Source organism: Cololabis saira, chromosome 8 (assembly GCF_033807715.1).
Source record: "Cololabis saira isolate AMF1-May2022 chromosome 8, fColSai1.1, whole genome shotgun sequence".
NCBI lineage: Eukaryota > Metazoa > Chordata > Actinopteri > Beloniformes > Belonidae > Cololabis > Cololabis saira.
The window spans coordinates 15,035,894-15,053,888 of NC_084594.1; the positions used below are offsets into that span (position 1 = coordinate 15,035,894).

General features: G+C 40.6%; 1 protein-coding gene across 1 annotated transcript in view; it reads right to left on the minus strand.

Annotated features, from left to right (window-relative positions):
• Positions 1-6,994: 6,994 nt before the first annotated feature.
• LOC133448394 (immunoglobulin-like and fibronectin type III domain-containing protein 1) overlaps positions 6,995-17,995 on the minus strand; it is a 30,018-nt gene continuing 19,017 nt past the window's right edge. Inside the window, exons 11-23 of the mRNA XM_061726867.1 lie at positions 17,494-17,781; positions 16,465-16,589; positions 16,177-16,318; positions 15,791-16,084; positions 15,381-15,677; positions 14,460-14,636; positions 14,215-14,343; positions 13,781-14,089; positions 12,032-12,117; positions 10,829-11,021; positions 8,479-8,775; positions 8,057-8,383; positions 6,995-7,944 (exon numbers count right to left, since the gene is read on the minus strand). Coding sequence (XP_061582851.1) covers positions 7,940-7,944; positions 8,057-8,383; positions 8,479-8,775; positions 10,829-11,021; positions 12,032-12,117; positions 13,781-14,089; positions 14,215-14,343; positions 14,460-14,636; positions 15,381-15,677; positions 15,791-16,084; positions 16,177-16,318; positions 16,465-16,589; positions 17,494-17,781 — 2,669 coding nt within the window. The 3' untranslated portion in view covers positions 6,995-7,939. The remainder of the gene's footprint in view (positions 7,945-8,056; positions 8,384-8,478; positions 8,776-10,828; positions 11,022-12,031; positions 12,118-13,780; positions 14,090-14,214; positions 14,344-14,459; positions 14,637-15,380; positions 15,678-15,790; positions 16,085-16,176; positions 16,319-16,464; positions 16,590-17,493; positions 17,782-17,995) is intronic.

Genomic DNA, 17,995 nt, shown 5'->3' on the forward strand with positions numbered 1-17,995 from the left:
TCAGAGGACAGAGGTGTTGTCAGCCTACAGTACTTGCTGCATCTTGCTTTTTCTTTTTAATTTCTAATTCTTATTAATTCCAGCCTCGACGTCTGAGCAGGCCTCTCATATGCCTGCTGCAACTTAACAAAACAAAATCTTTATTTTTTTGTATTTCAGAGAGGCATCAATTAGTGCATGGGACATCTTGCAAGCAATAACTGCAAAGTTGATTTCACAAATATAATTTTTTTTCTTTGACCAGTTGGAATAAGACAAAAAAAGATAAAAAATTCATAATGAGACAAATCTATCATTTAACCATCATGCCCTGTTTCATTTTCTTTCATATTGAGAATTAACTAATTACAGAGACTACTGTGAGAATGAAAAATTATCTAAAAAAAAAAAAAAATCAATATCTCAGTTTGTCTTGAGGCAACATGAGTCCTGATTATGACTTAATAATTCATGTAATTGGCAACCTGCTGATAATTCAGGGGGTCTACAGTCATTAATAATCAACACATCATGTATGTTCAGAGCGTCCATGACTGACACCCATGAATCTTCATCCACTATGCGTCCATTGCACTGTTGATCAGCCCATAGGCGTTTGTAGCCTGTTTTGAGGGGTGGTGCAGCACCCCTTAATTGAACCCCAGCACCCCTACAATTTTTAGAGAGATTTTTATTTTGTATTTTATATTGTATGTTTGTGTTTAATAAGCGGAAGAAATGTCAAAACCACGAACAGTATATGGCTAAAACGTAATATTTATCAACAAAGTACAGCACCCCATCTTTTGAAAATGGTTTGATCCACCACATCCCTCCCACCTTCACCTGTGCCGTCGCATCAGAGCCTCAGAGAGCGTTAACGTGTCCAGAGTGTGAGTAAGTGTAAGTTACCTGGCCATATGTGACATATTTCTTTACTTCTGCCACTAAATACCAACACATTATTATAATCAGTCCGTAACCTGGCCTTATTTCTGCTGCATTTATTCGGACTTAAAGTATTTTCTTGCTAGAAAATGTAGGTGGTCAATCAATCACTGTCCTGTGTTTATATGATTAGCTCATGAACTGACTGAACTGGTGCCCCATAACGTCATATAGTATTCGACTGTGTGTGTGTATGTGCGTGTGTGGGAGGGGGGGTGGAGGGTGTAGACCAGTGTTTCCCAACCCTGGTCCTCGAGGCCCACTGTCCTGCATGTTTTAAATGTTACCCTGCTTCAGCACACCGTGATATAAGTGGCTGTGTCATCAACAGAATTGTGCAGGCCTTGATGGCAAGCTAATTAGGACCATTAATTAGAATCAGGTGTGATCAGAGGTGGACAGAGTACTCGACCCTAGTACTTGAGTAAGAGTACAAATACTACTGGTCAAAATTTACTCCGTTACAAGTAAAAGTAGCTCAGTCAAAATATTACTCGAGTAAGAGTAGAAAAGTACTTGCTTTTAAAGGTACTTAAGTATCCAAAAGTAAATGCTTTTAAATTTACTTTAAGTAAAAGTAAGAGTAAGAGTAAATTTCTTTACTGATATTTTCCACATCAGTAAATTACTATATTTTTTCTAAATTAATTTAAGGATCTTTTAACTCTTGTTTCTGAGAATTCGATGTTGAGTTGTTGAAAACAGAGAGGTAGTTCTGCTTCGGCAGACACAATAAACATTTGAAAATAAATGTCTGTGGTTTGTCTGTGCCCTCGTTTTTTACTCGGTCGAACTCAAACATTGAGTTAAGATACGGCCAAGGATTTTGTGAAAGTCCCTGCTCCGAGTCCGGCTCATTATCAGACTCAGACGACTCAGCGGATTGTCTTTCTTCTCCTGACGCAGGCGTAGCCATTGTTGAGGCTCTGTCTTGACTTGTTGCGGCTCTGTCTTGACAAACGCAGGCTACTTTGGCGGTATCGTTTTGAGGAGGCTTGACGTATTTCCGCTTTACGTACATCCCAGTGGAGAGCGTGCACTGTGATAGGTCTTCTCCTTTGACAAAAACAGCTTGTGTCCAATAGGATTTTAGGGAAGAAGAAAAAAGAGCAGACCTGAAAGTAACGAGTACTTTTCAGCTTTCCTAGAAATTTACTCAAGTAAAAGTAAAAATATTTGTCTTGGAAATGTATTCAAGTAAGAGTAATAAGTACCAAAGAAATCTAATACTCAAGTAAAGTGCAAATCCTCTGGATATGTACTTAAGTACAGTACTCAAGTAAATTTACTCTGTTACTGTCCACCACTGGGTGTGATGATGAAGGGAAACATCTAAAACAGGGGTCTCCAACCCTGGTCCTGGAGAGCAGGGGCCTGTACTACGAAGCGGGATTTGGGGTTAGCGAGGTAACTTCAGGTTTAACCCTGGGTTTTCAGGACTACGACGGTGGTTCACTTCTTACCGGGGTACATCGCCATGGTAACTTATGCTGAACAGCTAACCTGCTCCGGAGCAGGTTATGTTCGAGATACAGATCGCCGGGTATAAAAGCACCGCCCACTGACCAATCAGCTCTCTTGGAAAATGGCATGCCCTTTCGAAGAGAATCCAGTGGAGCTCGGTGCGCGGATCGTGAGAGGATCCCTCCGAAGAGAACGCGTATTCAGGGACCATCCTGTCTTCTTCTTGTCATTTTTTTTTCTGTTCGCTGCAAGTAATGTCAATGCTATTTCATTGTGCTTTTGTATACTGATATCATCCTAAAACAGAGAGTGATAGAAACACTAAAGCCTTGTACTTGTTGTACTTCTAAGATATGAAAGTGAGCCTACTTACCGCTTTGAATTATGTTTTTATATTTATTTTTTATTTGCTCCCATGTGCGTTTCACTCCGCTGGGGTTGCAGCTGAAGGAATGGGGCTACAATTGTCATACACGCCATACGAATACATCTAAGCAACACATGCATTTAACAGAATAGACAACTGTAATTATAGTCAGATCTACTTATGCCCTAATGATGGGGCAGTGATGTTTATATCCCTATGAACTTACGCATTTATACAGTCAGCGATCTTTTGCCAGCTGTCTTTCCTGCATTTTGCAGCTGCAACTGTGTTGCTTTTTTCCTGTATTATATGCCTATACTCATCATATTTCCGTAAAATTATTGTTTGCTCTTCGCTACTGAAATAAGCGGCTCTGACAGCGGACTTCTCCATGCTTGCGATTGGTCATGCGCTGAAACACCGCCCCTTTTATGTGCACGCGCTCATATCCAGATTGGAGAAACCTGGGTTGATATACAGAGTTGATAACCACCGTCGTGTGACCGCTTAGCGTGATTGCAATTGTCCGGGTTATTGAATCTGGATAAGGAAAAGATATCCTGGGTATGTTGAACTTGCTTCGTAGTACAGGCCCCAGGTCTATCCAGCATGTTTTAGATGTTTCCCTGCTTCAGCACACCATGATACAAGGAGCTGTGTCAACAACAGAACTGTCTGGACCTTGATGACAAGTTAATGATGACCATTGATTAGAATCAGGTGTGTTCATGCAGGGAGACACCTGAAACATGCTGGATAGGTCTCTCCAGGACCGGAGTTGGAGACCCCTGATCTAAAACATACAGGACAGTGGGCCTTGAGGACCGAGGTTGGGAAACACTGGTGTAGACAGACAGACAGACAGAATTTACTATCATGGACATATGGATGTTTTTAAAAAAAAGAAAAAGAGCCAGGTTCAGGTAAGAGTGATCTACGGTGGCCGACAAGGGCCAAACGCACTGCAACGGCCTAATGCGTCTCAGTTAAGGAAAACGGCTTCAAGTACAGAAACGATTCAAATTCACAAACTCAAAACGAGGAACAAAACGATATAAAACAAGAAACCATCTTCAAAAGAAAAATGCTTCATAACCGGTTACCAAACCTGCAGGGGGTGCTCTCAGCGTAACAGCTCAATGGACAGACACACGGGATGTAGAGAGAGACCGAAATCGTTTTGTGCTTTGCATCGTTTCTCTATTTGCAGCGCGTTTGATGATGCTGCATTTGTCTTTGTTTTTAGCAGCACGTTTTTTCATTTGCGCCACGTTCCTCTTTTTGTACCTCGTTTTGAGTTTGTGAATTTGAATCGTTTCTGTACTTGAAGCCGTTTTCCTTAACTGAGACGCATTAGGCCCTTGCTGTGCATTTGGCCCTTGTCGGCCACCGTAGTGATCACATGGTGTGACGTCATTTCCCATTGTAACCAAATATTCAATTAGAATGGTATTGTAATTTGGATCAATTAATATAATTTATTTGATATAATTTACATTGTTTGGTTGTTATTTTATATTTGGTTGACAGAACAAAGAAAGAGAGTAGGAGAGAGGACTTAATTATTATTATTTTTTTAAATGTATATAATTTTTCATCTAATTGAATACAATATATTGGTGTATGATTTTCAGTGCAAAGATGGAGAGATGAAAGAAGGGAAGGAGAGGAGACGGTGCAGGCTCAGGAAGAACCAGGTAAGATAGCAGACAAACAAAAAACTTTCCATTCACAATTTAATTTTAGATCATGGACATAAACCTTAACGTTCGAGAGAAGAAAAATAAAAAGTATAATGCTACATTTAAGCTTGGAGTTGTCCAATATACAAATACCTCGTCTATCAATTGTGTACATACCGGTTCATTTGGTTTGCGATATTTGTATGTACAGATATGTTTACCTTATACCTTACAGTACTTTTGTACTAAAATTATGTTGGACAGTAACGGCCATAGCGATAATGTCCTGGTGCAGCTCTGTGTAAAAATAAAGGCAGCGAATAACTTCCTGGTTCTTTTAAAGTTAATTTTGGAAATTAAACGCCCCAGGATTATTAATTGGTGAAATATGACATATATTTATTTTATAATTACAATCCATTCCTCTTTTGCCGTGCATTTAAATAGCTTTTGTTAGATTTATTAGTTTACTCAGTGTTTCCTCTACCCAAAATGTGTTATGCTTTTCTTTCACAAATGTGGGAATGATCCTAGAATCGCCCCTGGATCAGCCAATGTTGTTGTCTCTGAAAATGGCATAAGTGATCGTTTGCAAAATATGATAGATACAGTAATGAAGTAACAAGAAATATTGTCTTGTGAATAAAGGTCTGGGTTCTTTAGTTACTGATGTGCTCTGGACAAACTCAGCTTTAGATAAAGAGGTTGATTTTAACCTCTTTTCTGGCTTAAATATCACTTTTAATCAAGTTTCTTTGGGAATGAGTGTCTGCTGCTCTAGTGCGACACCTAGTGATCTTTCTGAGGTTGCATATTAAACTTATACTTTTGATGCACATCATTTAAGCATTCTGTTTGCACAACATGTACTGTAGTGTTTGCATATAAAAACTAGATTCAGTCTGTTGATATCCAAAATACCAAGGGTGCTGTAGCACAAATGAGTATTTTAAATGTATTTCCACAACAATTAAAGCTGTGACAGGAGGGATACTTCCTAATAACAGCTGAAACTGTCTCTGAACTCTGACTATGGTGCTCATGAATCAGAACTAAAATGATCAACAAGCTCTTATATCAGGGTCAATTCACTTCTTTTAAACTACCCTCTGCATCCTTTTGTCTCACACCAACCCTCCCCATGTCGTCCCTCACTACTTCCATATATCTCCTCTTTGGTCTTCCTCTAGGATACCTGCCTAGCAATTCCCAACTTAACATCCTTTTCCTAATACATTCACTATCCCTTCTCCTTACATGTCCAAACCACCTCAGTCTGGACTCTCTGACTTTATCTTTATCAGACATCTAACATATACTCTCCCTCTGATGTACCCATTCCTGATCCTATCCATCCTTGTGACTCCCAAAATGAACCTCAACATTTTCATTTCTGCTACCCCTAGCTCTGCTCCCTCTATCAAACTAACATACTTCTCCACATTACCTCACTCGGTAGCCTGTCATACGCTTTTTCTAGATCTACAAAGACACAATGAAGCTCCCTCTGGCTTTCTCTGTACTTCTCCATCAACACTCTCAAAGGAAATACTGCATCTGCAGTACTCTTTCTTGGCATTAAACCATACTGTTGCTCACACATACTCACTTCTGTCCTTTGTCTAGCTTCTATGTCTCTTTCCCACAGCTTAAATGTATGGCATATAAACTTGATTCCCTTGTAGTAACCACAAATCTGCACGTCTCCTTTGTTCTGAAAGACTGGCAACATCACACTTTGCCTCCATTCCTCAGGCATCCTCTCACTCTCAAGATCTTGTTGAACAATGCAGTCAAAAACTCTAGTGCCACCGCCTCTCCCAGGCACTTCCATACCTCCACTGGTATTTCATCTGGGCCAACTCCCTTTCCACTCTTCACCCCCCCCATTCCCTCTTAACTTCAGCTTTACTAATCTTCTATACTTCATATTTCACAACAATCACCTCTTCTACTTTTCATTCTCTTGCATTTTCTTCATTTATTAGCTCTTCAAAGTATTCTTTCCATCTTCCAATCCCACTTCTGGCTCCTGTCAATAGAATTCCCTTGTTATCCTTCACCACCCTAACCTGCTGCACATCTTTCCCATCTCTGTCTCTCTGCTTTGCCAACTTGTACAGATCAGTCTCTCCCTCATTACTGTGCAGCCTGGCATACAAGGCATCATATGACCTCTACTACCTTCACTTTACGCTGCATTTCCCTGTACTCCTGTTTTCTCTCTTCCATCCCCTCAGTGTCCAGCACAAGGAAGACAATGGCTTGCCCCCCTTAGGCTGCTCTACTTTTTTATATTGAGGAAAAAGGTTTTACATTATTAAGCATATAAATAGCTTAAATTAAAACACAAGCAAATTCATTTATATGCTTGTATTAAAATATTCTTACATTTTATTTATTTATTTCCTTATTTTAAATGCAATGACTCTTTTTAAGAAGGCAAATTGCAAATCTTTGGCCTGTAACTTTACATAGTAGATTTGTCTTTTTTTTTCTTTTTAGGAAAGTTACGTAATCATAGATTGTGATAAAATAAATCAGGTTACCCCCTCGTCTACATCACCTTCTGGAGGTCTGTGACTGTCATTTGTATAGCTGTAAAAGTACTTAGAAAATCTGCTCAAGGCTGTTTTGCAGTAAAGCCCCTGAAAGTGAAGGTGAAAAAAAAGAAGAAGCTAAAATAGCTGTTAAACAAAAGAAGCTTTTAATTGTGCCAGACTTTGGAATATGTGTGTTCAACCAGATGAAAGCGTCTTCTTGCAGCTTCTTGGCCTTGAGCCGGTGAGCCTGTGAGCCTGGCACGAACAGAGGCAGAGGAAGCAGGTGGACTGGAAGAGCTGCATGTTGTCTTTGTACAGGGATTCTGCAAAGTGTGGCTGCTTCCCGTCTTCTACTAAAGTATCACGTCCTATCATCTTGAGCCCGTAATTACTGTGCCACCAGGGTGTCATGGAAGCATATTGATGATAGTAACCGCATTGAGAAAAAAAAACAAAGAACAAAAAACCCTTTGCACCATAGGCCATTGATCTGTGGGTGGCTGTGCTGTTCAAGCTCGGGTCCTCAACCAGAGGCCTGGGGGATTCAGGGTTCTCCGCAACATTTTTCAGACAACAAACTGTGTCTTGAAACTAAATATATACTTTATTTTGTATTCTATTTTTCGAAGTTCCTGCTCTATTAACTCATCTTATATTAAACTAATTATTATTTTTTTTATTCATTTAACAATCAACTTTGGCTGAGAATTATAATATACCTCTTTATAATATATTTATAATTTCTTTTTATTTATGTTTTTGTACAATTTCCGCATAAAAATGCATTTCATTCTCCTCCGTATTAATATTTTATAGTTTTCAGAAAAGTTAGCATGAAATAATAAGTTTAATGACTTTTAAGGACATCAATAAACGGGGGCACCTTTTGTTTTCATTTTGTATGGTCTAAATATTTGGTTAATTTTTTGGTTCATTCCAGCTGCTAAAGGTCCTCTTCACTCTGCAAGGAAACATTTCTATTTTCAGCTTGTTTTATTTACATACTGCATGTTGAAAGGTTTTATCAGGCAGTCTCTTTAAACAGAAGGTCTTTTTTTAATCCTCCTTAATACCTCTGACATTCAGCATCATGGACGACTCTGCTGTCCCCAGTTTGTTCTCTATGACGACGTTGTAGTCTCCGTTGTCATTGGCTCCCACTCGGAGTATCGCCAAGGAGCAGACCCCACATACATTCCTGATGTGGTAGTTGGTGTTTGTGTTGAGGCTGATATTGTTGCGGTACCACGTGACACGTGGTGCAGGATTGCCCTTCGTTGCACAGCTCATGAAGCATTCGTACCCTTGAGGAGCAGTGCGCCTCTTAAGGGGGAGAATAAATGATGGAGGCGACTCAAGGTCCACAGATTTAACCTCTGGCATATCTACTTGGAATTTTTCTGCAACATAAAGAAATGCATTAAGTTTATTATCATATGGAAATATGATTAACTATGATTGTATGTGAAGGGAGAGAGCTGAACTTGACACAAACCTTTTTCCTTTTTGATTTCAAACACAGGGGACACAGATGGGGCCGAAAGGCCCATGTCATTTTTGGCAAACACCCTGAAGTAATACTCCCGTCCAGGAATTATGTCGACAATTGTGCGCTTATTGTTAAAAATATTGTCAGCCACCGTCTTCCAAGTAAGCTTGAGGGAATCGCGTTTGGATACCATGTAGTGTAACCTGTCATCTCTCTTTTCATCTGGGGAAGGAGTCCAGCTTAGAGTCACTGTTCCTGGGGTGTTCTCATCCAGCTCCACAGGACCTGGAGGCTTCGGGTCGTCTGGAAAAAGAAATGTAAATGCAAAAACACAAATTTTTGACATTACAGGATTAATTTGCTCATTATTGAATACGATGTCAGTACATATCTTGCGAAACAAGTCAAAATGAGCCCTCTGCTTTTCACCAATCACTTGTTACACTAAAGGCTGGATTATGGTTCTGCGTTAAATCGACGCCGAGCGTGCGCCGCAGGTTGCGCCGCAATGAGCACCCCACGGCGCACGTCACGCCGTGCCTGACGCGCACCTCCCAAAAATTGTAACTACGCGTCAAGAGGTCGCGGACCAACGCAGACCGAGAGAGCTGTGATTGGTTTGCTTGGTAGCAACGCATTTCCGGTTCCGCTATTTTCTTCGTGTCTGTATGATTTTTTTTTTTGATTTTTTTTTTGTTTTTGTTTTTTGCACAATAGTTGTCCTTATCTCTTTGATTCACTGGGACCGGAAAAGTCGGATAAACCATTCAGGAAAAGATCGCACCCCCCTAGAGCTCGTGGGGGCTATTGCACCGCGGTGAAATGGAGTGACGGAGAAGTCAGAAGTGTTCACGACGGCGTCACAGCAGCGGCGTGTGCTCTGCGTTGGTGTAGCGCAGAACCATAATCCAGGTTTAAGAGCAGTGGGTGGCTGTGAGGGGGTTAAGGGCCTTGCTCAGGGGCCCATAGTGGCTCCCCTTGGTTGTCAATCCAGGTACTACACCCCTATAACCGCTAGGCTACCACTCCTTTCTTTTTTAACATCCGTTCTGACTTTTATTAACTGAGCAGGAAATCAAAGAGTCAGAAATGTATTTTTTTGTGTTTAGCCTTCTCTGCTTTAGTCTCCTCAGCCCAGTGACGACTGTTGAGAGCTGACAGATTTAAAAAAAAAAAGGTTTTGAAACTGAATTTTTAAATTCAAGTATTTAATTACTGAGTAAATCTACAGTTTTTTATGTTTATTTTTAAAGCCACATGGCCACCTGCTCAGGTGAAGATTAATATGTCTCCAAGTATCCCCGTTGTTTTGTTTGTTGTTGTAGCTGTGAATTTCTTTCTGTTACCATACCTCATGAGCTTTCTCCACATCTTTGTACTGCACAATAAGGTCTGCAGAGGTGATTCTTTAGAGAAAGAAACTTGATTGTAGTACAGTACTCATTATACTAGAACAATACTAGCACAATATGTACCAGCTTAGGTACAGATATCGTTTATCTTTAAACAAACAAAAGTTGTATATTTCTTAGGGGTGTAACGATACACTAATCTCACGATACGGTACGATACACGATATTGAGGTCACGATAACGATACGATATTATAGCAGTATTTTTTTAACAACCTTGAATCAGGAACATATGACTGGAAAAAATGGTCTTTTATTTGAAAGACACAAAATGCAAAACGGTACTAGTTTCTTCTGAGCGTAGTAAGATTTTGGTCCGCGGGTCGAGGCGCGGTCGACACGCGTGGTCGGATGTGCGTTACTAGTCAACACAATAGATTAATATTAATAACCCAATATCGCGATACAGTTTGTCACCTCCACGACACGTATTGTGACATTTTTGTATCGCGAAATTTCGTGGCACGATATATTGTTACACCCCTACCTGTAAGTGGTTTTATATATTCCATACTTACTGTATCCAGCTGATTAACTCTTTACATACTGGTTATCAGCCAGAAGGTCTGTTGCCAAAACTATTTAAATCTGTGATACTTGGACACAGAACCTCAGAGAGCATGCTATGTTGTGGAGTTCAGGGTTGGCCGCTCTGGGTCAGGTTATTTGTTCTGCATTATACACTTACTTGATCAGATTGAATCCGGGGAGTTAATAATATCTTGGATTCCTTATCTATATCTTATCTATTTGTCAAGACTCATAGTTATCCAGCAGGAACCTTACATTGGTAAAAGCTGATAACTATTGTGTCACCTGACAGCTTTTTTAACATTGCAATAGTTGTTATATGCGTATCAGAGTACTACTCTTGCATTTAGTATATGGTATTGAGGTTACTTTACCCCTGATTGTCTTGACATGATTCTTAATGCTGACATTTACCTGTGACTCTGACTTCAACATTAAAGCTTTCCTGCCCAACCATGTTCTTCACGGTGATGGTGTACATGCCGCTGTCTGATCTCTCAGATGTGGGAATTAACAGTTGAGAGCCCTTTTCAGAGTTGGTAATCGTTACATGTTTGGACACCAGGATACCGTCCTTGAACCAGGAAATATCTGGCAGTGGGGATGCCTGTTGACAATAAAGAAAATACTCAATTAATGCAACAATAAAATTTGGGACAACTTTGCCGAACTGCTTAAACAATAATTTAACGTCTTCAGTGAACACTTGAAGTAGAGTTTTCTTGTAAGCGTCAGGTCGTCATTTGAGGCTTTTCTGCAGGCTGCAATTCCTGCGTTTAAAAGGTATACAATAACCATTGTTATGTTAGTGGATCTGTCCTGCTCTGTTTGAGTCGAGAAACAATTTGTAAAATGGATTTTTTGGCTCACCGCAAGAAGAACTTTATGATTTAACTGCCAATTGACTGCATTTATATGGGGCTTTTATGGTTTTGTAGATAACTTGAAGAGCTTTCACACTCAAGTCACTTTAATTTTGACTTAATCATATAAACTGCGTGAGTGTTACATATGAGTGGTGGAGCTCTTCCTTTTTCACACCGGGATTACCTGCTGGTTCCAAACTGAACCTCAACAAGGCTCTTAGTACTCCCAAATGGATTTAAATCAACTCTTTTCAAAGATTAACTCACTCAGTGAGTGGTCGCTGAGGAGAAAGGAGTAGATAACAGCTTGTGTATCGTTGTGTCCAACTGACATATATCAGATCTCCAGATCTACAGTAGACTTTACATACAACCACATGTGCACAGTAAGCATTCCCATGATTTTTCATGACATATACTATAACTTCTTGATGTCTGATGTCACATATTTGATAAGTACACCCTTCTGGGACCTCTGGACCAACACCAGAATGAAAACAATAATAAAAACATAAATTTATACAATTATAAAATAAAATAAAATGACTAAATGTATTCACAGATATAAAAAAAACTGAATTGGGAGGTTTATTTTACTTCAATGTATAATGAACATTGTAAATTAAAAAGAAAACATCATTTTCTGTGTATTATTTGATATGTCAGGTGCCAAGGTGATAATGCAAAAACAATAAAAGTGTGTTCCAGCTGTTCAGACTCTGGAGACTTTTATAGCGCAAACACAATTTACCTCGAAGGCGATGCTGATACGAACAGTGTTTCCAGATTTCACGACCATGAAGCTCTTCATGTTGCGGCCTGTAAACTTTGGCCTTACTGTGGATGACATTAAGAAACAATGTTTACAAATTAGGAAAGACTCCAATAATTTAACATTCTTAGGTTGTTGTTTTTTTCATTTGGATTTTATTACTGGTGTAAGATTGTCTGAAGGAGCTCAGTGTTTTTATGTTAAGCAGTTAGATCCATTTCCAACCCATTTATTATTTATTACACTGCAAGTGCACCAGCTGTCAGATGTCATTTTGTTTTCTTCAGCTCTCTTTAACTGAAACTTATTTGTATCTCACAGTGTCGCGTAGTGTGAGCGAATCCCACAGTAGCACGGCCAAAGTAATCGAAGACGGCTGTCTTGGTGTAAATTCACACAGACGGGGTTGTCTGTGTGAGTGCAATGTGTGAAAGCCTTGCTAAAAATCAACAAAAACAAGTCTCTTTGATATATTACAGTTAGGCGCTATGATCTGTGAAAATGTGTATTTTGCAATTCGTTGTTATTGGACTGTCGGAAGCTGTTGCTTTTACATTTGCTTGTCTTGTAGATTTTCCAGTCTCAAACAGCCAAATCCATTATTATTAAGCTTCATCCTGTAGGGCATGATGCCAACACTGGAAACGCTGACAGGACAGTGATCTGCAGATTGGGGCTGCAACCGACACCTACGATAAATGAACATTCGCCTCTGAGTGGTGCAGAGCTGTCTGTCCGTGACATTAATGCGGTTCTATGCAACACGTCAAAGATGAAAACTCTGCAACAACAAATGATTTTTCATAAGCGATTATGTTGACTAATCATTGCAGCCCTGCTGCAGCATAACACATGCTGCAGCCCTCTGCATTAAGACTGAATTAAGATTTTGCGTTAAACTAATGCAGGGCCTACGCCGTTGCCGTGACGCCGTCGTGAATCCTTCGGACTTCTCCGTCACTCCATTTTGCTAGTTTGTTTAGCTTCCGTCTTTTCCGGTCACAGAGAAACAAAGAGATAAGGACAACTATTGTGCAAAAAACCAAAACAAAAAAAAGAGAGGCGAAAGTTAAAGGAGCTTGAGGCCGGATTGTGGCAAGATTTATGAAAAAAATCCGTAAACATTTTAAGTTTTCTAGTAATAATGTCAGATGAAGCGTTCCAAACCCAAAAGAATGAGCCCTCTAGTGTATCTCTCCTTTGCCTTGAACAGGCTGTGTGCTGCAAAATGTGCTGCAATTCGGTCCCGAATTTCCCGCGCTGGGCTGCGGATGTGACGTCACATGACGCTGCATGCACGGTCTCCCCGTTCTCCCGTGCCGGCTTCACTGTTGGCTGCAGTACCCCCAACGGCCGTCGTGGTGAAGGGTGGCCCTAGAGAGTCTCATTTCTTAAAAGGAGCCTCAAGCTCCTTTAACTACTGCTTCACGAACCGGAACCGGAAATGCGTTGCAAGCAAACCAATCACAGCCCTCTCGGTCTGCGTCGCCTCGACGCGTAGTTACATTTTTTGGGAGGTGCACGTCAGGCTACGGCATAGGCTACGGAGAGACTCCCGCGTAGCTGCGTACCCTACGGCTTAGGCTCTGCGTTGTTTTAACGCAGAACCATATTTCAGCCTTTACTCTTCACATCTTTTTACAGCTGCTTTGGGAAAATGACATCTGTGGCAACTGAATAATTACCCACACTTGTAGTCATTAGAATCTAACAAACCAATTTCCTTACCTGGAGGCGGCATGGCGATGATGGAATTGTCAAAGCCCTGAGCTTCTCCATCACCTCCATAATTTGTGGCTATTACTCTCACCCAGTATGCTTCCATTGCCTTGAGGCCAAGGACAGTGTAGGAAGTGAGAGTAATTGGGACGGTATTACGGCGGGTCCATTCGAGGCTTTTTATTGGTCGGACCTCCACATAGTACCCCTGGGCTTCATCTTCTACTCCTTTCACTTCCTTAGGTTTAGTCCAAGCCAATGAAAATGTTGTGTAACTGGAGTCTGTTAATTTAAGGTCTCTCACTTTGCCTGGAGGCTCTGAAATCATAGTAAATTGGAAAGCGCTGCTTTTATGATTCACAAAGCAACAAATGCATATATATTCACATTTAAGGACAAGTTAAAAAAAAAAAGCATTCAAGAACGCCATGTGATCGGCTTACTCATTGGATCTCTTGCAATAACTGTTTCGCACGGGATACTGGGAAGTCCAGGACCAGAGAGATTGATAGCAGTCACTCTAAACTGGTATGCAGCACCTTCAAAGACATCTTTCACTGCATACTTTGTATCTGTAGGAAAAAGAAAATGTAGCGGCTTTGATATGAATCAAATCTTCAATCATATTTGTTTTCACCATGAGCGCTATCATATCATTTAGCATTTATTCCTTCAGCTTGCTGAATACCTGTAATAGGACCATCTTGGTTTACAAGGCTCCAGTAATTTGTGCCTGCTTTGTTCTTTTCCAGGTTATATCCTATTATTTTGGATCCTCCTGTGTCACACGGAGGACACCATGTGAGGTTAATGCAGTCTTTAAAGGCACTGGCCACTTTGGGTGTCGCCGGTGATCCAGGATAACCTGTGGGGAAATTAATGAAACGGGAGAATAAAGGAGAAATACTTAGTTTTTATGAAGCTCTGTTAGCGTCATTACTTCTATAGTTAAAACAGCTTCACAACTCCGGTTTAGTTCCATATACTGTAGTTACATGAAAATTGAAAGCTAGCCTAGAACTCCTTCCTCATTGTTACCAACTCACTAACTTTTTCTTCATTTTAAATTTTCAAATAGCAAAAAAGGATTAATTGTAGCTCTGTGTTATATTATAATATAATAATATAAAATAATATTGTGACCAAACTCAGTTGAAAAGTGATTGCAGGAATAGTCCTGCGATTACTCGCACTCACTTTATCCCCCTGAGCTGCATACTGTAGATGCAAACTTGCAGTTATGTCACATGCACTTAAAATCCAGATGTTGTCATAGAGGATTTTTATGAGATGATTTAAAACTGCTGACTGATGTGTAGTCACAAACTGTTTTACTTTAGGTACCTTTTTTAATTTATTGTGCCATCTAAAACGAACATAAAAAATTGGAAAAAAGAAGATTTGTTGTTGAAAATTCGATAGTAATTCAGTTTATAGAAAGAGAGAAGAAAATAGATGATAACTGCAGACCCTGGTTGATTGGTGGTCGAATGCAAATAAATGACTTATGATAGTAGACATTAATATAAATGAACCCACACAAAATAAAGTGTAATATTATACTACAAACTACAAAGAAATGTAAAGAAAGCTCCAACCGAAGACTTACGTAAAACACCAGCTTGTATGTCCTCAGTCTTGAGGAAGTCACTGATGCCCTCTGCGTTCTTGGCTCTGATTCGGTAGCAGTATCGCCTTCCTGGGTCCACATCTGTATCTTTGTAACAAGGGTTATTGGGGATCTCTCCCAGATTTATCCATTTATTTCGTCCCACCTGTTGCCGTTCAATGATGTAGCTTGTGATCGGGCAGCCGCCGCTGTCTTTTGGGGGTTTCCATTTGAATTCAACAGACGTTGCAGCACTTTCTATTATGTCCACAGGCCCTTGCGGGGGTGTTGGTTTATCTAATGGCAAAATGAGATTGATCGTTTTACTGACGGAAAAAAGCTTTACCCTTGTGCATGTATAACTTTACTGGACATTGTCATACGGGCCAAACTTCTTATTGCTGACTCACCCAGTACAATAAGTTTTGAAACTGCCTCTATTGTACCATATTCGTTTTTGATTTTGATTTTGACCTCTCCGCTGTCTTTCCTTTGACACTTTGTGAGACGTAGTTGGCTCTTTGTGTCTGATGTCTCAAGCTTCACGTTGTTGGAAGGCAGGAGTTTGTCGTCGTCCTTGAACCACTGTATGTTCATTGGCTCTCCGCCTGAGAATTCCAGCTTCCATTCAGCATTTTCACCGGCCTTTATAATGAGTGGCTTTGTGAATTTCTCAAACGCTTCCAAGTTGAGTTTCGGAGGATCTGTAGTGTCAGAAAGAGAGGTTTTTGTAAAAGAGTGTAAACCTTTTTGTTCATGCTACTACAAATTTCAAAGTTGTCAGTTTTAGACTGACCTTGAACATTAAGAGATGCCTCTGATTTGCGCCCTTCAGCTTCAAAACGGTACACAGCTGCATCCTCTTTGCCACAGCAGTCCATTATCAATTTATGACAGGCTCCATCTTTAATAATCTGTACTCCGTCCTTATCTGTTAACTTGTCAGATTTAAAAGGAAAAAAACATCAATGTTGTATATTAAGTTTCATTTGAACTCTTTGATTACAAAAACAAACACACAAAAAGAATAGAAATATGTATCTCTGAAAATTAAACAGAGGATTTGTTGAAGAAACTGACATACCAGCTCTCCATTTTTATACCAGCGTCCCTCTGAGGTGTCACTACTGAGTCTGCAGGACAGCTCTGCTCGTTCACCAACATTGGCAGCTACATCTGACAGCCCACTGACAAACTGAACACCTTGATCTGCAGGTGAAAATACAAGAGTACAGAAAATAAGGCTATGTGACAAAGGCTGTTATATTGATTTTAAATATTCAGATGTATCTTCTTTTTTTTTTACACTTTTTTTTCCCCAATTTTTTTTCCCCATTTTATCACCCAGTGCTCCTACCTAAGTGACAGTCCTGGGCATTGCTCATCCTCTACCAACCCCGGGAGGGCCCTGCACTGAGCTCAGGTCTCCTCCTTAACCTGAGGAGTGAGCAGGCCACTTCTTTTCACCAGACAGGGTGGGGCTTCTCCGGCCGGACGTAGCGCGTGGAAGGATCACGTTATTCCGGCCGGATCCTCCCCACCCCATCTGGCGCCCCGGTTGGCCAGAGGGGGCATGTATAGCCCAGGACTGTGTGCATGTTTTTATGAGGGTAGCTCACATTAGCTACCCAAGGGAACATGGGGAGAACATGCAAACTCCACACAGAAAGGCCATTTCCAACCCCAGCCAGGGTGTGGGCGCTGAAGTCATGGGGAAACTTAACAGGCATTCAGCCCCCGGCGGGAATTGAACCCAGGACCTTCTTGCTGTGCCCCCCCCCCCCCCCGAGATATATCTTTTTTCAAATGTGCACACAAATATAGAGACTTAGCTGAACATAATGTGCAGTTTTCTTAAGCAAATATTGGATATATCTATCTAGGGTTACCACAGCTACCCCTCTTTATTACAGTGTGTATGTAGTGGTCAGCATGCAGTACTGCAGGATATTCACTATGTTTCTATAAAATGTGCCATCCATCCATCCATCCATCCATCCATCCATCCATCCATCCATCCATCCATCCATCCATCCATCCATCCATCCATCCATCCATCCATCCATCCATCCATCCATCCATCCATCCATCCATCCAACGGAAAGAGTTTTACCTGTAACGGTGTCAGGAACCAAAGGACCAGTTCGCTTTGTTTTCTTTTCACCTGCATCATCTGTTGTACTTTTATCATCTCCATCCCCCTGGAGGTTTTTATTCTTGTCATCTCCGTCACCCTGGTCTCGGTTATTTGCGTCACCAGAACCATCTCCTTTATCCCCCTGTCCATCTGTAGCTGCTGCATCTGCTCCATCCTTTCCAGTCCCTGCATGGTCTACCATGTCTAGTTTAGACTTGTCATCATTGTCGCTGGTTTTGGTGTCCTTTTGGCCACTTTGATCAGCTGAATTGAAATTGACACACAAAAGCAGAGAGAAGTGTTAACTTGGATCGAGGTATTTTTTAAATTACTTCTAATCCTTGTATCTTCTCAAGTTTATATTATTGCATTTAGCAGTGTAAACTGAAATGAAAATAAAAGAAGTGGTTTTAGAGCTGTCAAAGTCCACCGTAAGTAAGGCCCTGCTGGAGGTAAGGTACAGTATGATGGTGTATGA